We start from the raw sequence: 22,620 nt of genomic DNA, 5'->3' as shown, positions 1-22,620 counted from the left end.
TCAAATAATGCCAGTAACAGACCTATATATCTATATGCAATAGGCATATTATGTGTAAAAATAGTCTGTAAAAAAGGAACATTTTCAGTAAACTGGACAAACAGAAATATACCGTAAAATATTTTTTCCCTGTAAAATTATAGGACATAAGGATATATATTGAATTGTTTTCCCTGTTTTTCTTGTAAAATTGTTGCCTTTTTCTGTAATGTTATATTTTTTGACTGAATTTCAAAAATAAACTAAAAAAAGAAATTTTCTGGCAGCTGGGGCGCCAGAAATAAACGGTAAAATAACGTGTTTTCCCTGTAAAAATAGATTTCCCCTGTTTTCTTGTAAATTTGCAGTCTTTTTCTGTAATTTTACCATTTTTGACTGTCTTTCAAAAAATACATAAAAATCTGTAAAAAAAAGTGTTTTTCACAGTGTACAGTCAGGCTGTAGGTGAGCAGATCAGCCAGTTTTGAGACTCAATCATGGACTGGATAGTAACTACAAAGTTTCAAGATTTTTTTCGATAAACTGTATTATTTAAGGCAAACGTCACTATGAATGTCCGAAAGAAAATATGAGGGATGAATCTCACCAGTCAAACTGAAAAAATTCCTTTGTTCAGGCAAACATCCTAAATCCAGAACTTTCTTTTCTCTGATGCGTACTGAGTTTTATTTCTTAATGCCTTCAATCTTTCAAACTAGACTGCACCAAGCTCACCAAGTTTCCCCCCAAAGCCAAAAGCGCGTCCACGGGTCCCTTTAGGTAACGGCTCTTATAAATCCTTCCCTGATGTAAAGGCCCACTGCTTTAAAAATAAGGAGAAAATACAGCCGTTTGTGAGAAAGCTTAAGAGCAGCTCATTCATCACTAATGTGAAGGTAAAAAGAAACACGTTATCTTTTCACTCCTTACAATTCATATTTTCTTCTGCGCTCAATGTACTGTATATGATATGACAGAAGCATGAAACTATAACTCCACACTCTCTTGCCACATCATTCTGGAAAGCATATGTCATTCTCTTCGGAGCGTTTATCTGTTCAAATTGTTCTTCATTTCTCAAACGACTGCTGCTGTATTGAAAGAGCATTTTCCTAGTCCACTAAACAGATGTCTTTAATCAGTTTAGTGAAGAGCTTAAAGAATTACGTTTGAAAAACGTTTTTAAAGAGACAACTTCAGAAAGACATATTTATTCAAACCATATGTTGAATAAATGAATCCAGTGAAAATGGAGTGCGATCATTTGTTTGGTTGTGAATAAAGGGGTACTTCGTAACTTTTACCTGTATATCGTCATCTCTGTTTGATAACCTCGCAGATTACTAACTCATCAAGTCAAAAGATGTCAAAGCAACATTTCCAGCAACTTATAAATGATTATTATAAGCTTACTATTGGGAATTGAAGTCTGTTTAAAGTATTAACCCCCAAGACACCTCAAAATCAACAGTGTAATCTTAATAACTTTAGATACTCCATTGTAATTGCAGACATTGTATTATCTCTTTTCTTACCATACATCATAACTATTGAATTAAAGCTTTGTTCATTTTTGAAGGTAATTTTCAGTGGCATTGCAGTCTTACTCTTAATAAGCTCTCTGTATTGTTTAGTGTTGTTACATCAATAGTGTTTACAAGTTGATTATCTGCCATGATTTCTTCTCCAGCCAGTGTCTCAAAATGACATTTCAATATCTCTCCACTAAGACCTGAGATTCTCCGAGATGCATCCATCTATCGATTGCGTTGTGTAACACTTTTCATTACTTCTCCCCCAAGCTGTGAAAGAGCTTTGAGTTTTACACAAAGAAAACTTTGTCATCTTGATGTTTCACAAGAAATGACTGAAAAATAATGTGCGATTTAAAATTAAACTGAAATTGAACCTGGTTTCTTTTGCGAATACAAATCCCTGGTGTTATTATTCATTTATTTTATACCAAAGAAACCATGTGTTTGTCTTATAATCGTTCATCAATAAGTTGCTCTGCCTCTAGGACAACTTTAATTTTCACATCACTTCACAAGTTGTCACCCTTATTTTCAACCCCTCCATACAAATACAATATAATATACATAACTATGTGTTCATAACTAGGTGTATAAACAAATGTAGAAATAATAATGACGCGTTAGAATGAGCTATTTCTACATACACCGTGGGTCCCCTTACATGGCATATTGTGTCCACAGTCGCCCTAAACAGACAAACCGTTCTACAGAACACGTTTCGGAAATACCTTCTCTCTTTCGGGAAAGAAGTGAAAACGTGATGACATCTTAATCCTCTCTCTGCCTCCATAGTGCTTCAAAAGGGAGGGGTGGAGTCAATGCGGGTGTATATCGGCATCTTTGGTTAACCTTACTCAACATTGACATCTCAACTCAATCAGGGTATGTTAAGGAGACAGTTATGAACACAGATCTTTATATATTTGAACCAAAAACAAGTCGCAGATTGGAGCTTTGGCGTTTACCAGTTTAAAAAGAATGTGAAAACATGTTTAAAAGTAGTGCAGTAATGCCTTTAAAGGGCAGTCTAGACCAGTGGTTCTCAAACTGGGGGCCGTGGCCCCCTGGGGGGCCCCAAGATGGATCCAGGGGGGCCACAGATTTTGTTGAATTTTATGAAATATAGAAATTTATCATAGATTTTATGCAATCAAACATCAGAAAAATGACACCACCAACCAAAAGAATTGAGGTTCCAGGATTGTATAATTGAATGTATTTGGTTTAATTAAAATTCTAAGTTTAAGATTATACGTCTTTATGTGGGGGGCCGCAAAGCGATGCACTTAACACAAAGGGGGCCTTACAACGAAAAAGTTTGAGAACCACTGGTCTAGACAAGCAATTAAACTGTAATTGGAGTTTCACCCAGGCCTTAGCTTCATGAACTCCACAGCTTCTGGGACAAAGACTGCAAGACTAAAGTTAAAGACATAATGAGACTCACCTCTTTGTAGATGCACTTAAGTTAGAGGCTTGTTATTTTGCTGTCGTAAGCTTTATTCTATTAATATACTAACAGGATTAGGTACGAACTCATTAAAACATGATGATTAAATCAGAGCGATATGAATGACTAGGTTTTGTTCATTACAAAGTTCCAAGGAGAAACTACGGAGCTTGATTTCTTGGCATTGCTCCTGCAGCTACATAAGATGTACGTATATCAGAGGCCGAATAAAATGAAATTCAGTCATCTGTTTAGCCGATAGGGTCATTCTCCAGGTCGTGTTTCATGACACTGAACTTATTAACACAAAAGCAAGGATTTGAATTAAGATGAAGTCAAATTAAAACTCAATTCGCTGTGATTAATACAAAGGCTGACAACGAGTATCAAATTGTGTCAGCAATTAAGCGTTGAAAGGACAGCGTCTTTCATTGAGAGAACCCCCCCCCTGCTTTGAGTGATGTACTGTTCTAGATTTGAATCTAAAATGTGATCACTGCGGGCTGAATTAAGAGGTTTAAAGATTATTGTAAAATTGGAAAGAAAATGGGCTTTTGGTAATCTGTTCAAAGACAAACTCTTCTTTGTACTTGCTTGTTATTTCATACATTTGTAGAAAATCAACTACCGTGATGTTGCCCTTGGACACACAACATGTCTATCGCAATACAAGGTTTCAGTTTTCCACTCCCTGGTTTGCTTTTCTTTTTAATGACCCTCCCGAAGGTCTTCAAGACCTTCAAAAATAAGTATTTAATCTATCACAGTCCATAGACGTACTACTTTTTTAATGCAAACTGATTTTTATACAGTATATTGGCTGATAAAATCAGGGATTTTTTACTTACTGGGATTTCTTTATATTTACACAACCTGTATTTTATGACTTCTTTTTTATTGAGAAGTGTCTCAGTTTTTTGTCCATACAATGAACGTTATTTGCTTAACCAACATTCAAAATAGTGTCCTATAGATTTGAAATGACGTAAGGAAAAGACAATCATGTCGTGTTTGGGTACTGGGTTCTAGGTTGGTTACTGGCACAGGTCAATGAAGCCCTCCCTTCTATTATAATGCTCTGATCTCCAGTTATAGCTATGGGGTTTCTTGCTTAAATTCATATTCAATTCAAACTTGTTGTGACCTAAATCATGCAGTCAATGGGGGATTGTCCATTAAAAATTCTCTTGCCTGGCACACAACTTCATCTGTGTTTGGGACTCAGCAGCTGCCAAGGGCTTAACCAAAGTACAGTATTTCTAAAGCTCTGGCATTTACAGCAAAGTTTGTCTTCCCATAGAATAGACCTCTTCATAATACTTAAAAAGTCAACAATTAATAAGCTCTTCAAAAGTGCTACACATTGCCAAGCCACGTGCACTCTTTAATGCTAAAAAAAAAAAGAAGAGCAATGACGGGCTTTTGAAATAAGGCAAGGTCCAGTTCCTGCATTGATATTCCATTTGTCAGTGTGGGCATATTGAATATATGGACTCATTTTCACCTTTTATTTGATTTGTTTTATTTCCAGTGATTATCATTGGTGTCGCAGTTATTCTCAGCTCTAAAATCTTCTCAAGTCAGCCCTATTCGGATGGTAATTGTTTCTCGTCTGTAAAAATAAATCTGCATGGCTCTTCGGTGATAAAACTCATGCATTCGGACAAACATAACTTCACGGTGGAGGTGTGAGTTTGTAATCCTGCGAACCCGAAACATGCACTTCCCACGTGCTCCGTCACATGACAATTCGCACAGATTTAATCATTATAATGGAGTAAAATCGATCTTTAAAATGCCAATATTGAATGTTTTCATGTTTTTTCTTGTCTTCTTTCTGTTCTTATCATCTCGCTCTCTGTAAAGCAGCGATCCTGATGTATCGGTCGAGTTAGCTAGAATTTATGTGAACTTGTTTGTGTATATGTTGTATGTCACGTTAACAGCCGACACGTATTAAACTCTGTGTCATCTGGTCATCATACAGACACGTATGATATCATTCATACATCTGTATCATATCATACAGCTGTAAAGGGTTTACGTTTATTTGCGTAGATCCACGATAACCACAAAAGTTGTGCTTTTGTAAAATAAAGACTCTCTGCCGTCCGTGAACTGTTTCTCTCCGTTCGCAGAAGCGCCTCAGGTGCGCGCGTGATGTGATGTTATGCGAGTCATGTTGTGCTGTTTATGCTGCCATTTACGGTATTTTCAATGCATCAGATGCTATAATCCCCGAAAAGAGCAACACGGAAACGTATTCCCAGCAAACAATTTTTGGTTCCCAGAACGTTCCCCTAACGTTAGTTTTTGGTTCCCAGAACGTTCCCCTAATATTAGTTTTTGGTTCCCAGAACGTTATTTTCTGGTTATTTAAAAAAAACCCAGCCTGCAACGTTCTGGGAACGTTATTTTCTGGTTGCAAAAATAAAACCGGAAAAGAACGTTCTTAGAACGTTATTTTTTGGTTCTCAAAAAAATAACCAAAAGGGAACCAAAAACTAACGTTAGTGGAACGTTCTGTGTTTGCTGGGTTTTGGATTTAACACCTGTTATAAACTCAGAGATGTGGATTCGGACGGCAATTCAATTACCGCACGACCTTGGTGTTTGTCAATTAACAGTAGGTAATTCGGCCGTGGATTTTTCCGCGGGTGGTGGGAGAAAAACACAGACATTCTGGATTCCGACGGCAATAAAATCACCATTTACCCCACCGTAAATATCTTACGTCCCTGTGAGAAACAATTACCGTCCGAATAGGGCTTTAGGCACTGCTTCACTTGCCCTGAAGGAAATGATCCACCCCATTAACAGCAGATCTGTTTGATTAACGTCCATTGTTTCAGCTCTAAAAACTCTCCAAGCTAATCCGTTCTATCTCTATTGCTTTATCTTCCAGCATGTGAACTGATGACACAGGGGATCCTGGCTCTGGTCACATCTACAGGTTGCGCCTCAGCCAGCGCTCTACAGTCCCTGACAGATGCCATGCACATACCACATCTTTACGTCCAGAGGAACGCTGAAGGATCGCCCCGTACTGCCTGCCAACTCAATCCAAGTCCCGACGGAGAACGCTACACGCTCGCGGCACGGCCGCCCGTCCGTCTAAGCGATGTAATGCTGACGTTGGTTGGCGAGCTGCGCTGGCAGAAGTTCATCGTCTTCTATGATAGTGAATATGGTGAGTGATTCACCATTCCACTTCTTTTGGATAGCATGTTTTATCGTTGATGAAATGATTTATTTGTAATTCTCCTGATGGTTTACAGATATAGCTATGGGTTTTTATTTGTAGGTGGTTTATGCACGTTGATCTTTTCATGCTGTATACTGTACACGTCTGTTATTCATACTGTGTATGATGGCGTACAAAGAAGTTGTAATATTCTAATAAAAGAGACCTTGCTATTTATTTAGAACTTCCCAGTTGATCTCACGAAAAGGAGGACGTTAAACTCTATTTTTAGGACCATCATTTTTTGGCACGGTGATATTTGGTATTGCCACTAGCCGTGTTCGTAGCACAAAATGTTCATTGTGAAGGAGCTTAATGGGTTCTCTTAAAGATGCTGTCGAGTGTGTTTGTAGTTTAGAGCTCCACACAGGTGCAGCACATGAAGAAAAGTACTCACATTGATTTTACTTCATTTCCATGAGACAGACAGACAATGGGTGGGAGCAGAAGATGTACTATGGACATCCGCTCATCCATTCAGAGCAGCCGAATTGAGCAAAATCACGCCCTTTGAGAATTGTTATGTTGAAAACATATTCAGTAAGCTAGTCATTGTGAGATCATTTTGAGATCATACCAGTCGCAGAGTAGATGATAATGGCAAGGAATTGTTTTTATTTCCAAGTGGGTTACCCAAATGAAATGAGAACGGTACACACAAAGCTGTGAACAAAATGAAGAGACCCACACAGGGAAATGGCTTCTTTTAACGCTCTAAATCTAGTCAGGTTTTGCATTATTTTCATTTACATAAGAGACACTATTAAAACATCTTTGTCTTAAAGAGGTAGTTCATTCCCAAATTAAAATGATTTATATTTACTTCTCCACGCCATTAAACTGTTTGACTTCATTTCATCTGTGAAACAAATGAAGATGCAGAACCATGGACAGGCACTTTAAAATTATTTTTACATGATTTCTTTTAGTTAACAATCGCCTTAATACTAATAAGCATTTAATAATAGGGTTCATTCTACTGTATATTTTTGAAATTATTACAGCCACAAAATAAAATAGGAGATTAGTCTTTAACTAGCCTTTCTGGGTGTATTGTGTCCACTCCAGTCCATTGTCTGTTGAATTTCATCAGAAACAGCAATGGGAGAGAGTGAGAGAATGCAAAGACTAATGAAAATTGGTTTATTTCATATATTCATTTTGAATTGAACCAAAAATACATGAAAAATATTAGTATTGTTTCTTTTAACAGGAACTTGTTACAGTACTTTCACATACTTCTAACAGTATTCAAGATCCATTGCAACTTTTTTCTTATTTTGACCAACTGGTCCTGTTTCAGTTTTTAGGAAATAAAAACAATCTTTTTATTTGGGAGAAATGTCATCACTAGTTGGCGGAATGAAACAAATGTGATCATTTTACTAATTTTATGTACCCCAAAATTGTTTTTGGAGTGGTCCTTTCATTTTTTTTCTGTGGCTGTCTATCCCATAAATATATTTTATATCACCCTCCGAGGGGATATTATTTATTATTAGCGGATATACGACTGTTATCCATTAAAAAGTCACATTATGCTGTGTTCCTACCAAACGTGAAGCATCGCATTCCTCGCTCTTTATTACTTGCGAGTGACACGAAAAAACGCGGTGTGTGACGCGGGTGTGTCTTCACGCGTACGGACATGTCAAACCAACACAGTCTCAAGGGAATTTGTGACATTGTCACGAACTGTAATCTAATAATTCGCGTTAATCGACATGAATTTTCCCCTTTTTTTCGTGTCACCCAACATGACATTCAATCAAAAATATTTTAAAGGGGTCATATGGCGCGAATACGTGTTTTTCTGTGTCTTTGGTGTGTTATAAGTTGCACATGCATGTATTAGACACATAAAATTGCAAGAATTTAAGTGTGGGAACAAAAGATGCATTCTATCCAAAAGCGAATGCTCACCCAGACCTGCCTGAAACGCCTCGTGTAACCACACCCCCACAAATCTACCTCAGTTCATGAGTTAGCCGTGTCATATGACCCCTTTAATACACAATATCTTTCATATGTATAAATATATATCAACACAATCTGATGGGAATTCCTACCTATTTTACAAGGTGGCTCATTCGTGTGAATTCCTATTTCCTACGATCTCATTCATATGTTTTGTTATGATTTCACTTTTGACGTTAGGTTTAGGGGTGGGGTTAGGGTGGCGTTTATCGTTGCTTTGACACCTTGTGAAACTGGCGTTTTTAGCAAAATTAGCCTTTGCAGCTGTGATTTTAAGGTTTGGGGTGAGGTAAGGTGTTGGTATATACGACTTATTTTGATATCAGGTTATAAATATATAAATGGACAGACACACGCTGTCTGCGTATTGAAAGTCGTGATGGTGACATGAAAAAAAGTTGTGCTGAGTGGAAATTCGTTTCCATGAACACGAATGAATGGATTTCAAATTTCGTGCCTATGCCATGAACTGCCTTGAGACTGGGTAGGTGTCAATGAGCTCTTAGCGCACATTTCTCGCTTGATCTGAAATTTTTTCTCTTGCGCGGAAGATGCGCTTCATGAACATTTGCGGCAATGGCGCTGCCCGATTTGCATCGCCTGGCTTGAGTTTGCGTGTATTTGAGTCTTTGCATTGACTTTGTATGTTATTTACTCACGCAAACCACCTAATTTGCGTTTGGTGTGAACACAGCATTAGGACTTTCTTATCATGTATCGAAATATTGTATTATATTACAGAATTACCAAAATTGGGCCGTTTAGACTGGTTCAACTATGCTTGTATTCAGAGAAAACTAAGAGGAAAACTGAAGTAACTGTAATGTTCATACTATCCATACAGAATGGTTATTTGTCACATAATTTAGCAGATTTACAAGGGGTGAGAGTTCGTTAAAATTAGTAGTTTCTTTGCAAATAAGCATGGCTACACTGCTCAGAATAAATTATACTGTATGTATATGTAGCTACTGTATAGACTGTATGCCAAGCCCTTCACATATTAAGAACATGCAGTATTTGGATATGAATTAGAGCAAAACATGTTACCAGTTAATGAGTCATTTGTTCACCTCTGCACTGGTATAAATGCATGTTGTCCTTATTAAACACTGAGCTGGCATATACCAATGTTGTTAAAGCCTGATGTTTCTGTGGGGGCTTCTAATTGAATTTTTTTTGCATACATTTAATCCTTATGGAAGACACAAATTCCACTGCTGTGGGATAAATCTATACAACGTTATACAAACGTCAAGATAATGCAGTTATAAAGGCCTAGACTTAATAATATGCATATAAATATAATGTACTCTATTGCAGTAGGACAAATACAGTATGTTCTTTTTAATATGTGTTCTCCTAGACAGAAATGTTGGACGTTTTCTACTCAGGAAAAAGACCCCGATATGCTCATGTGTCTCCTTTGAAGTTTAAAAAGACATTTGTCTTTATATACCTTATATTTATGTGTTTTATGCGTATACACATTACCTTTATAGCTTTGTACTCTTACTGTAAGTCAATAAGCTCATTTGTGTCTATTGCTTTTATCTTTCCCACAGATTTTTTGTAGAATCTCGGTTAATACTTTGCAATAAAATATTCCCTTAGGTTTAAATTGTATTCCTTGCTCACTTGTCCAACCACTTTATTACCACAATGTCATTCAAAAACAAATAATTTCCGAGCCGGTAGACAAAGTCAGTCAATATGTTTGCACATGACATGTAAAGAGATCACCAGCGGAGGTCTGATTAAACCTCAGAATCGCTGCCTGTTAAACAAGCCTGTTTTCTGGTTTTGCCAGCTCTCACCTAACAAAAATGACAAAACACCGCTTTGTTCGAGGCACAAAAGAGTGAGGTGCTTTAGTTTGGAGTGCTTTTTACACAATACCTCACCGCGGCGCGGAAATAATGTGAACGCCTTCACAGAAATCACTTTACATCACAGATCTGAAGTATTGACGTGTCATTACTGATGACACGCAGCATATGTACCCAAGCTCCAGGATTAACACCCAACAAGCACCAAATGCGTGTAAAATATAAAGACGACGTCTATCCGCAATAAAGAAAACATCTGTTGTGAACATGTCAGTTTAACACGCAAAGCACAAGTAATCGTTCTTACACTTAACTTGACCCCAAATTTGGTTTAACCAATGGCATGAGTTCATTACACCAAGATGCGCAAATGTTTGGGACAAGTGTTTGGAAACAATCATTATTTTGATTCCGTTCTTTTTAATATCTACATTTTTACTTTTATCCAAAGTGACTTAAAGTTCATTCCATCTATACATTTTATTATGAGTGTGTGCCCTGGGAATCTAACGCATGACCTAACCCAACTAAACTACTGGAACACTTGATGCAAGCGGTGCAAAATTAACAAATTTCAATACCAAAATATGAAGAACAAAGGGTTGAAATTAGTGTTAGATCTTTGTTTTTAATAAAGGCACTGACATTGATATACAGACCCTTGCATTTCTGCTACGGTTTATTGTCTGTGCGCTCACAAGCAACATGCAAGCACATCCATGTCCTCCAAATATCATTGTCTCCGATGAGCAAAGGCATTTAAAATGAGGAGAAGAAATGGGACATCTATTCAAATTAAACCTTTTGTAGGACCTTATTGGAAGCAGATGGGGCTGGGGTCTGGCAATCCAGGGCTGAGCCTAGACCGGACTCCCACTGACAGCTGAATGATGATGATTAAAGAGTGACCTTGGATTGTCGTGTAGTCTCGTCTGTCCTTGCGTCTCCTTTTTGCTCTCCGTTCACTGTCACGAACACATACGCACTGTCTATTTCTCTAACATCAAACACACCCAAGAACAAAAACTCACACAGCCAGGCTTGTGTAATGTGTCCCGCTCCCTTCCTGAGACGCTGATATCTGCTTCTCTTCCTCGCCACAGCCCAGCAGGGTGAAGGATGTATCAAAGCTCCATCCATTTGACAACTACGACCACTTGAAATGCAATGTTTTCTGTATTTGCTTCATCACCTACAAATGAATAAAAACGGAAATAAAAATACGAACAGCATGCAGGTCTAACAGTAGTCGCTCGGCCGTCCACCGCGCTATAACTTTCACAGTTTGCTGTTGATGTATTATTCCAAAGCGTTCTCTCACACACGACTTCCTTTTTTCAGTGACTGTCATTCACAAGTTGACTTATGAGAATTTTGCTTCACAGACGCCTCCTGTATTACTTCCCTCTGCATTTTTGTGAAGCCAAAATTGAGACGCCCCATTGTTTCTTACACAGCAGCTTTTATTCTTTTTTTATTCAGCAACTTTCTTGCATCACACCATTTATCCCACCAGAGAAAGAGAGGGAGAGTGCCAGACTGGAGTCTTGCTACTGTCTGAGGTCCATCAGTTTGAAGCATTTTTGCATTCTGAAACGCAAACAGCACAATTTATAACAGTGCATGAATGAGTTGCATTTAAGGGGTACTACCACGGTGATGTATAAATACATGTACTACAGCAACGCATGCTTACGATCCATTTTCCCAGGAGCAGACAGGTTACACGGCAGGCTTCGCATATCATCAGTGCCAAGCCGGCAGACGACTGCTAGCTATGATACTTCACCAGTGCTCTTCGTGCAAGGAGAAGACCACACAGCATTACTGCAATGTTTTAGATGCTGCATTTATGATTGTGAGACATTGGCTTTAAACATTTTTAAAATGTCAACTGATAAAAGATCTGTTCTGGGTTGCTAGCCAGTGTTAACACGGTATACTTAGTTGTAGACAATACATTTTATTTAAACGTTTCAATTCATCTTTGCATCTCACAGGCAGCTCATACATAAATGGTATTGTTGTTAGAGAGGTACGTATGCACATCTTAATAATTACGTTTGCAAAAGAAAAATGTTGAACATTTCACTCAAATATTTTAATGTACGATATGTCACAATAATTCTTCCATGAAACACAAAAGATGTTTAGCTGAATGCTTTCACATTATTGGAAAATGGACACTGATTATCTCAACATTTGATTATGGGAAGCACGAGCTAAATTTTCAGCTAATAAACCAACCTGATTTTACGGGAATTTGTAACTATTTTACAAGCTAGCTAATAGAGTACCTCAGGGATGACTTTTTCTTGTAGGCCAACCCGGAAGTTAGCAACATGCTGGTTCCCTTGACCAAAAGCCTATGCATGAATGTTCATGATGTTTACACGTTTTGTCTATCAAGATAATCTTTACAGATTAACACAATATTTGCAATTTTTTAAGCCTAAATACAATCGGCAGAAGTAAAACGCTAACATGAGGCTATTAACAGACTACACGTCGGTCACTCGATATCAACGTCACCACCACCAAACCTCCGACAACGTTTTCAAACTTTATTAAAAACATGTCCCCTGGTAAGTAATTACGCCGTGAATGAATGCCCAACCATGTTTTTAGAGATCTGTGCCCACGTTGCATTCTTTGCGAGAGTTATACTGTATGCGCGATGACATCCAATGTCCCCGCCAAAGAATGTGGTCGCTTTTAGCAACTTTGTTAGCAACTGCTGTATTAAAGACACAATAAAGGTTTTAAAAATCACAAGCGGTGTGTTTTATGTCCTAGATTAAAACGTGAAAATATTTTGCGGTTTTGTTAACCACAGACCTTTTTTTATCGAATCCCATTAAAAAACCCATAGACTATGGGGCGATGGAACCTGAAGTGTTAAAATGCTAACTCGCTTCCGGGGTTTGCATACAAAAAAATATGTCATCTCTAACCCCAAACCCCACCCCTAAACCTAACATCACTGGTGAGTACACAAATTGTACTAAAACATACAAATAAGATTGTACGAGTTCATACGAATTAGCCACCTTGTAAAATTACAAGTTACAAATTCCCAATATTGCGTAGCCAAATGGATCATTCTGAGTCTAATTTATGGAGGCCATTTTCCACATATTTTGAGTTTAATTGTGTTTTTGTGTCTTAGTGAATTATAAATTGGCACCATAGCATATTTTGATCTTTCAAAACTCATGTAAATGTATTTAGTTTGCGTTAATGTTTTTGAAGTCATAGGAACTGATGTTGCTGATCGGTTTGACCACTTTTGTTGTGTTTTCCATGCATGGGAGGTTTGTTTTGGCCTCGTTTGCATCTGCATAATGCAATTCATGATTCAATTTGTCTCAATATTTTAGCACCGTAAGTGCGGTGAGGTTTTAGTATTTTCAGCAGGCTTTCTTTGAAAGTAATTCTGCTCTAATTGCACGTAAATGAAGGCATTGCTCACCACGCAAATGAATGAATTGCTCATTGACACCCCTCACTCTTCATCAATTTTAATTCTTAATCAGGAGTTATTTTCAGAATCCACTTTGACAGCTCATGCATATTTAGGCAAATGTGTATAAGGGCAAATTAACATACAGAAAATCAGTAATGACTCAATTATGCAGGTCGACACCGCTCAGTTCAGCAACCGGACAAGCTTTTTACAGTATCTATGTATTTTATTACATGCTGGAATAGATGGATGGAACACACCATGGCCACACTTGGCTAAAGGTATAGCTATAATACAGTATAACAGTAGTTCCACAGAAAACAAATCTTCATGCTCCACAATGGCATTGCAGTGAATTCATAGCGATGTTGATAACTCCTGGGGACACGTTTTCTATATCTCTGTTATCTGACACACTCAGTTTAGTTCATGGAGACATACAACATGTGCAGAGTTGAGAACCACTGATATAGAATATACAGTAGTTGCTATAGAAGTCAGATATGGAAGTACCTGACTGATCTGAACCCCCGCTGAACAGTTTGACCATAAGTCAGATTAAAAGCGTCTCTTTTATCATAAACCCTTTTCGGCGCGTCCGCAGCAGGCACGTATTTTGACATGACGCGTGATGCACATAGGTTCACGTGACGCGCTGAACACGTATGTTGAATTCCAGCTTCCCCTGAAGAGGAGGCACCGATCGCCACTGCTGAGAAGAGCTCTTGGAATTCAGGAGGTGATTTGTTATCTCTAATTAAACATTCAATGAACCCGCGAGTGACATTGTGTGGACACCTGCAGCTCCTGTTTATAGTACCTTTGTGTTTGCCTTCACCCTTTGATGCTGTTTTCCTTATTTTAAACCTAATTGGCCAGGGAAAAATGTGTGCAAAGACACGAGTGAGACGAAGGGTTGTATTTTAATGACCCCGCATCATTATATGCTGGCCTATGAGACCTGTGACAGAGTGGTCATTTGTGTTTGAGGAAATCTTTGAGCATGTTGAAAATCTGACTGTGACGTCATCGAAGTAATGCAAACATTGCAGCGCAGCAATTGATTAGTGATGGGCTCGAATATGCAAATACTTGAAATTGACAAAGTGTCTGAATAGCTCATACTTCCACAGATGCAGAAGGAACTTACTAAACGTATCTCCGTCTCTGGCAAAAGACTTTCCTTTGAAATCTTTTGCGTTCGCCTTCATCTTCTCTGTCACTCAAGACGCAATTTTATTCATCCAGGGTAAAAATTGAACAAGCTGGATGTTGCCTTGTGTTCTCTGACAGCAGAGCGATGTCAATGACATGTCAATGACAATGATGTCAACTTTGATCTAGTCCTGCTCTTGTCTAGAAAGCGTAAACCATGAAAATGATTCATTAAGAGCATCTTTTTAAGAAGGCGATAATATCTTACATGCCCATCTAGGACTGATTGCTTTTGCACTTGTGGTTTATTTAAACCATTTTTTAAATAATGATATACTGTAACTACACAGATTGACCTGTACATTGAGGGCTGCCATCTTTAAATTGCAGGTACATTACACACCTGTGATATATTTTATTGCTCATGTATACTAGAGAAATGTTATTCATATTATCTATGCAATTTCTGTACAGTACTTGTGAATGATTGCGTTGCATTTTTGCATGAACCATTACCATCCGGTCATCAATATTAGAATAATTACAAACCTGGACTCCTTTTTGAAAATTCATTTCGTGTTTTCCTTGCCACGCCATTTCCTAATTTACTTCTTACCTCTGTCTCTGTGTCACGTACGGTAGCACTTACAGCGATCATTCTTATTCTCCCAACCTGAGCAACATTGATCAATGGCATTGGCCTCAATTCTCCTTATTTGAAAGTCAGGTGTCTTCCGGGAATGCACTTTTCAGGAAAAGGAGTGTTGTGGCGTCTCTCTAGCACAGCTAGATTAGGCTAAGTCTGGTAATGAGAGTGAAGAAAGGTTCTGTCTTCTCTCATATGGCTCTTTAATGGGGGAAAGCCATTAGGCTTGTGTTCGGTGCATGATTGTTTTCGGCTCACTCAGAGGGAGCAAACCGTTCCCCTGGCCTTTTTACATGCCTGTCGTGGGCAGTTGTCACCATTTCACAGCATATGAAGTACATGGTGCAAAATGGTGTCTGTATGGTGCACTTGGAAGTTTTTGCAGAACAGTTTTGAGGATTTGATGGCAAACGCTTAAGGAACTTTTTGATATCTGACGTGGAGGAAACTCCTGGCTTTGTGTAGCACCTGCTGCTCTCCATAGTCTTCTGAGATATCAAAAATACATTTTTAACAGGAACCTCAATCATTTTCTCAGGTATGCTTTTACAAACCTCTGTTACGGCCATGTGATTTGCTGTGTAATTCTAGGTTTCTGAGAAAGAATAAAACATTTGCATGAAAAACTAGCATTGAAAAATGTAATAAAATGGACCCCTATTGAAATTTATTCAGGAGCACCAAACCCCGAAAAAAACTGTAAAGTAATTTCCGGCAGCTTTTGGATTAATACTTAAAAAATGTAATATTTTCAACAGTAAATTCATTTGCAATGTAGTCCTTAAATAATTAGCTAGTTAAGTGTTTAAACGCGTATATATTTATTAGCTTAAAAGCTGAAATTAAAACAATGTAAAATATGCTTTGCATATTTTTGTATTGGCAAAAAAAGGACACTAAACCAAATAAATTAGAACACTTAAAACGTTCATATTCGTCAGCTCATACAGTAGCATAATATTTTGTTTTAGCATACAATTCACGTATTTTCATTAAATAAGTAATCCGAATATTTTTTTACATGTATGCTGCTGCTGGAATTTATTATTATAAGAATCATCTTTTCAAAATGGACCTTAGCGATGTTCGTCGGCCATTTGCCGAAACTCCAACGCAATGTCATGGCATAAACGTAACTATTTTACCAAGTGGCTAATTTTGGTTATTTCGTGTAAATTCGTACGATCTCGTTCATACATTTTTGTATGATTTGCTTTCGCGCCAGTGACGTTAGGATAAGGGAGGGGTTAGAGGTGGGGATTCAGAATTGCTTTTCTTCTAGTAATCATACATTTTTGTACAATTCACAGTGTATGAATTCATACGAATAAGCCAGCTCTTAAAATACTCAACACAATCACATTTTCGCTGACTGGTTTAAAGTCTGCAAAAAAAAGATCACAATCAATTGGAGAAAATCACTAAACACTAAAATTTGGAATAATGTTTGTAACCAAACAGTTCTGGGGCTAGCATTAGTGTAGTAACTGTTTGGCTACAAACATTCTTCCAAATATTTTCTTTGTGTTCAGCCGAACAACAAACTTTATATAAGTTTGGAACAACTTGAGGGTGAGTAAATGATGACAGAATTGTAATGTTTGGGTGAACTATCCCATTCATTTTATAGATCCATACTCTTGTGTATGTTGTGTGTTTCTGTCTGTCACTCAACATTGTGTTGATGATTACACTAGGAGTTTGCCCTTTCACATGTCAATTACCTTGTGTCGTCACAACGTCATCTTCTCTTCATTGCTGAGCCGAGGTTACAGTCATAACCAAGACATATAACATTATCACAATGTCCGCATCACCAGACATGACACGCAACAATCAAAAAATATCTAGAATCCTTTGTAGCTCATCACATATGGTCGTCACAGCTAGTGTGGGTAACAAATCTAAATAAAAGGCAAAGAGTTACATTCTGCACACGTCGCACAGCGTACGGTGTGAATTATTTATTATAAGAAACATCTTTTCATATTCTGACAATGGACCTTACTGATGTTCCTCCGCCGTTTGCCGAAACTCGGCATATTCTGAGTTTCGAGAATCCCTTTAGCCAATTGATGCTTAAATTCTGCTGTCACCGACTGCTTTGAAGTCTCAATATGAATATTCTAATAATAGCAAACGAGTATGAATGACACCGGAAAGCACTGAATAAAAATGAGTGGAAATGTTTGTAGAGTTTGTGATCTCTTTTTCAAGCCGATGTGACAATAAATACGGATTATTTCACAGCTGTAACTCAGAAAGTGGTAACAGGGTAAATTCTCACTGCGAATGCCGAAGAAAAGTTGTAAAAATCCAATTGTTGCGACAGCATATCTCCGATACCAGGTAAACAGCATATCTCTGTTGGCATAAAGACAGCCGATATATTGCAGATATAAGTACATCTTAGTAAAGAGCAGTGGCTTTTCATCTTTATCTAGAAATGTCTACTCATTTTTGGATGATCTTTTGATGCTCTTAATGTTGTAATCCCTCTCTCACATTCTGGAAGTGACTTCTGTACGACAGCACCTACACTTACAAATGCTTGATATCCCGCCTTCAACACATCAGTAATAAAAATCTCATTAAATGCAAATCTGACATTTGCTTTGTAACCACTTCAACCTGCAGCCGACACCGAGCTTGCGAAATATTTCAGCTGCTGTGAATATAGCGATGTGAATGACCTCTGGTTTCTGTATCAACGACATGCTGTGAATATTAAAGGGGTCATATGGCGCGAACACGTGTTTTGGTGTGTTATAAGTTGCCCATGCATGTATTAGACACGTAAAATTGCAAAAATGAAAGTGTCAGAACAAAAGATGCGATCTATCTAAAAGCGAATGCTCACCCAGACCTGCCTGAAACGCCTCGTGTAACCACACCCCCACAAATCTGCGTCAGTTGGTGGTCTGATTTGACTAAGACCGCCCAAATGTGTTCGCAAGTAAGGTGGGCGTACCTGTCAGTACAATTGAAGAGGAACCTGATGTTCCAAATATGGTAAGAGGCGTTACATTTCCCTCACACGCTTGCAGTATTCCACCAATCACTACGCACTGGTGAACTGGCCAATCACAGCACACCTCGCTTTCAGAGCCATGAGCTTTGTAAAAAATCTCAGCGTTTCAGAGAGGCGGAGCAAAGAGGAGATACAAACATGCACAGTGTGTGGAAAATACAGCGTTTTTCAACCTTAAATCGTGTATACACATTGCGTTACATCTAAAACAAACCATAATATTCCCCCTTTACATATGACCCCTTTAAGGCGCATGTTTTATCCCCCTACTCTGTGACTGCTCTGTCAACTTTTCTTGTACAATGATAATTGCAACTCATTGTAAAATCAACATAAAGGAAATCATTTATCTTCTCTGTTCATTCGTGTTTTTTTACCCAAAGTATCCATCACGGACCCTGATCTAGAATCAGCCACCCCAGTTCAAAGTATGATCGTCTTCATTATACAGTACAGAGTAGGCAGAAAAAACACTCAGGTCAGCAGAAAATCCAAAGTTTTAGCCCTATCCCAACTGTACATGTAACAAAAATGTTCTCTTTTGTTTGCTTTCTTCAAGTTTAGCCAAAGGAGATCAAATGAATGCCAAGTGAAAAAGCTTACCCAGGCATCCCCTTGGCATTAAGTAAAGGGTAGGCTATACGTTTTCGGTTAGGACACTTCATTTGTGTGTACATTTCATTTGTACCTGAGATGTGAAATGAAAAGGAAATGAGAAAAGGGAAATAGAGAGTCAACTGAGCAGAAAGGTTACATTATTCAAAGAGGGACCACAACCTAGCTCATATGCTTCACTGCAAAAGCGAAGCAAACGTCCATCATTTCAGCATCTTTTGATGTTACACTTAAATAAGGCATCTGTAGAAATATCCTAACATCGCACCTGAGGGACTAACTTATTTATATGGCGCATATTGCAGCCGCAGATTGTCCCTGATGGTCAAACACCAGATGAATTCGAATGGAAAGCTCCTTCGCTTCTGTTTGTGAGATGCGTGGCGAATATATCCTCATGTGTCTCTTTGGAGCATAAAATCACTGAAATGATTCCTGGAAACTGGAACTTTTACGTATATGTTCTATTGGCCTCTTCCCAGGATACGAATTTGTAACTCAGAGTTGACCAAACTTGAACATTGGAATGCACCAAGATGTATTATTATTTCTTTTTCTCCTGAGCTTGCGTTTCCGGTCTGAATTGCAACCAACAGCTCACTCGGCATGGCAAATTCCATGCAAGGGGACCCGCGGTGTATGTTGATAGAAATAGTTCATTCTAAGGTGATATAAACATAACGCGTCATTACGTAAGGTCTTGATACACCTCTGAAGACAAAGTTATGTTACATTGCATTTCTGTCAATAGCTGACCCAAAAACAATAATGTTTTGAATAGTGTGCGTTTCTCACCACCTCTGAAAGTGTACATGCATCCTATTTTAGGCATACGTTCTGTTTATATGCCGCTGAAGTTAACCACATACTGCATAATTCAGGAAAACAGGTGACTTTATACTGCACAGATCTATTCTGCTGAAGCTTTAAACACATGGCCAGAGGTTTTCATTTCCATGTCACAGATTTTGCCTGTAACTCCTGTAACGCTGTAAAAGTTTTCTGTTGTACGGAGCCGAATATAAAATAATAACATCTGCACGGTATATATCAAAACTAAATGAAAACCATGGATTTTCCAACCTCACTCCCAAAACAACTCTTATGTTTCATTAGAAGACGACTATATATTTTTTAATAAGCGTGTTTATGCAAACATCACTACAAAAACGTGTTATGAGTGGTTGCCAGGGCGGGGTTGCTAATGTGTTCTGATGAGGTTTTAATCATGTTGCCATGCAGTTGCTAGGTGGTTCTGGGTAGTTGCTTACAGGTTCAAGTCAAAAGAGCCCACCTTAAGTTTGAATAATATTGTGTTTGAAATAAATGGCTTAAATCCCCCTTGAGTTGTACTTTAAGTCTATAGTTTTTTTTCAGCCACGTTATCATCCGCAAAACCAATCAAAAGTAATAGCTCTACAAACTTCATTTTTTACTTAATCGTAATCGTGACACTTGCCTTAGTAAACACCCCTAATGAGTGCATGCTGACTTTTGAGGGGATTTCGAGGGGTAGTGTGATTGATAGAGACAATGACAAAGGATTATTTGCATTGTTCGCAATATCCGTTTACACCATAAGCACTTCAATGATGCTAAAGCTGCAGCAAAATGTTGCTGTTGAGCATTTGAGGGGGTTTCTTTAAGGAGTTAGTGGATTGTGGGGAAAACTCATGAAATGACCAAGTGCGCTGTAAATATCCCATATAAAATCAGATAAACACTGTTGTTAAAGGTTTAGGGGGACTTCACGGAATTATTTTATTTTTCATGATCCTGTTTTTTGAAATGGATAACTTTGGAAAAAAAACAGGTAATAAAAGCCCCAAATAGATAGAAACGGACACAACAATGCTTAAATAGCATCACACGATGAGACCTTAGAAGCTTATTGATAAAATGCCAAGAGTATATTTTTACTATACTTACACATTTATGCTAAAATATAGCCACATATATACATTTGATAGCTAGCAGCTTGCAGCTTTCAAAAACATGTTTAGACTAGATAAAAGAGCTTGACTAGCCTTCCTATTTCATGCGGCATATTAGTACTCAGACACATGCTTCATTACATTTGTCATTATATCTTCTGATAGCTTATCATTCCTGCAGTCTCATCTCATCAATCAGAGGGAGCAGGCAGCGCTCGACAGCATCACGCTGCTGGATGTCTACGGTAAGCTAGTTGTCTCAACTTCATCAACTCTATGCCCATCACTAAAACAAGCACTGCTCAGCCTGTCTTTGTACATGGGATGTCTCTTGGCTTTTGTGCTGATGCCTTCCTAGGAGGCTGGCTGTCTCTGTAAATGATAATCCACTTTATAAATTGCTTTTGACCGCATATTCATGGCTTTGCTTCCCAGAGACCGTTCATGACACAGTTTACTGTTACTCCTGTTAAACAGACGGAACGTTGTCCATATCAAAGTGGAAGGATAACATTGAATATATACAGTATATTGTTGGTGTCTCAATACTACAGAAATTGGCTGTGAAGTAATTCAAAGCCAAAACACAAATATATATATATTTATATATAGGGCATTTTAAATGAATCAATGTCAATGTAATGCAGTTTGTCTTTTTGCACTACTTGGGTGATTTTTTGGGTATCATTAAAAAAATGAAAGGTCAAGCCTCTTGAAAGCGTGGATCCTTTTTTTATATTTTTGGATCTTTTTGGCAAGAAAACTGGGATTTTTTTGTCCAAAACAAGGTAGCAAGTAACATCCTTTTGGAACGTGTGTTAAAATGCTGAAGACAACTCACTAGGTTTGGAACAGGGCTATCATGTGCAAATGCTTTTCGTCCCTTTCCATTTCCTTTCCACTGTGCGTTATAAAAAAGTCTGTGCTATATTATCTACATAGAGATGCTCTAAAAAAACCCTCAGAGGAAAGATGCCAGCCAAGTATGATTGAACACCAGTTAGTCCCCCGAGACGTTTACATCCATCACTACCTCTGTATTATTCTCTACACCTTTAACTACTGCCACCTACGTATTGAAGTGTAACTAATGGCTAGTTCCGTGGCTGTGAACAGCCCCAGACCGGCACGGCTCCTCCTTCCAACAGTGAAATATGGAAAAAGGCCTTGTTTTCTCGTCTCTACTGAAGTAGTGAACGGCCTGGCAGGCTGCCTCAGTCTGAGAATGGATGTGTCCTTCAAACCCATCATCCCTGTGGTAGAGCCCTCCTGCAGATGTGCATTACCACCGAGAGGAGCGAGGGAGATAAATCACTCTTTTTGAAAGGCCGTAACTAGGAGACGGACAGATCCTTGCGATTAGCACAATCCAAGCTCACACCTCCCTCTCTCTCTCTTTTTCATGACACTGCCGTCCCTCTCAGAGCGTACATTTTAGGAGCATATTAATGAGTCGGGCTGGTGGTCAGTCAGACATTGCCAGTGGTCTATATTTAACGCGTTTAGCTCGATGCACAAAGCATTGATTTTCTTATCTGTGAAATTTGTTCTTGAGGCGGAACATGTAAACACGGGGGAGCTGACAGATGTCATATCAAACACTCTTTATCTTCTCAATCGTTCCTTGAATTCATCACATGTACAGAGCACAAGAAAACTGTCACCTGCGCGTTCTCCTTCTCACTTCATTTCAACAGTCAAACATTTGGTTTCTTGTGAGGCACGGCTGATGCAACATTGTTGTTGCTATTTGCTAATG

The 22,620-nt window shown here is 38.3% G+C and overlaps 1 protein-coding gene across 3 annotated transcripts in view; it reads left to right on the top strand.

Annotated features, from left to right (window-relative positions):
- The window catches only part of grid1b (glutamate receptor, ionotropic, delta 1b), a 270,532-nt gene that overhangs the window by 139,658 nt on the left and 108,254 nt on the right, over positions 1–22,620 (top strand). For all 3 annotated transcript variants that reach the window (XM_057358219.1, XM_057358218.1, XM_057358220.1), the window contains exon 3: positions 5,870–6,154. In XM_057358219.1, the coding sequence (XP_057214202.1) occupies positions 5,870–6,154 (285 nt within the window). The remainder of the gene's footprint in view (positions 1–5,869; positions 6,155–22,620) is intronic.

The sequence above is a fragment of the Triplophysa rosa genome, linkage group LG18 (genome assembly GCF_024868665.1).
Source record: "Triplophysa rosa linkage group LG18, Trosa_1v2, whole genome shotgun sequence".
Taxonomy (NCBI): Eukaryota; Metazoa; Chordata; class Actinopteri; order Cypriniformes; family Nemacheilidae; genus Triplophysa; species Triplophysa rosa.
Note: the sequence above shows the minus strand (reverse complement) of the source record. Positions and strands in the feature narration are given on the sequence as shown.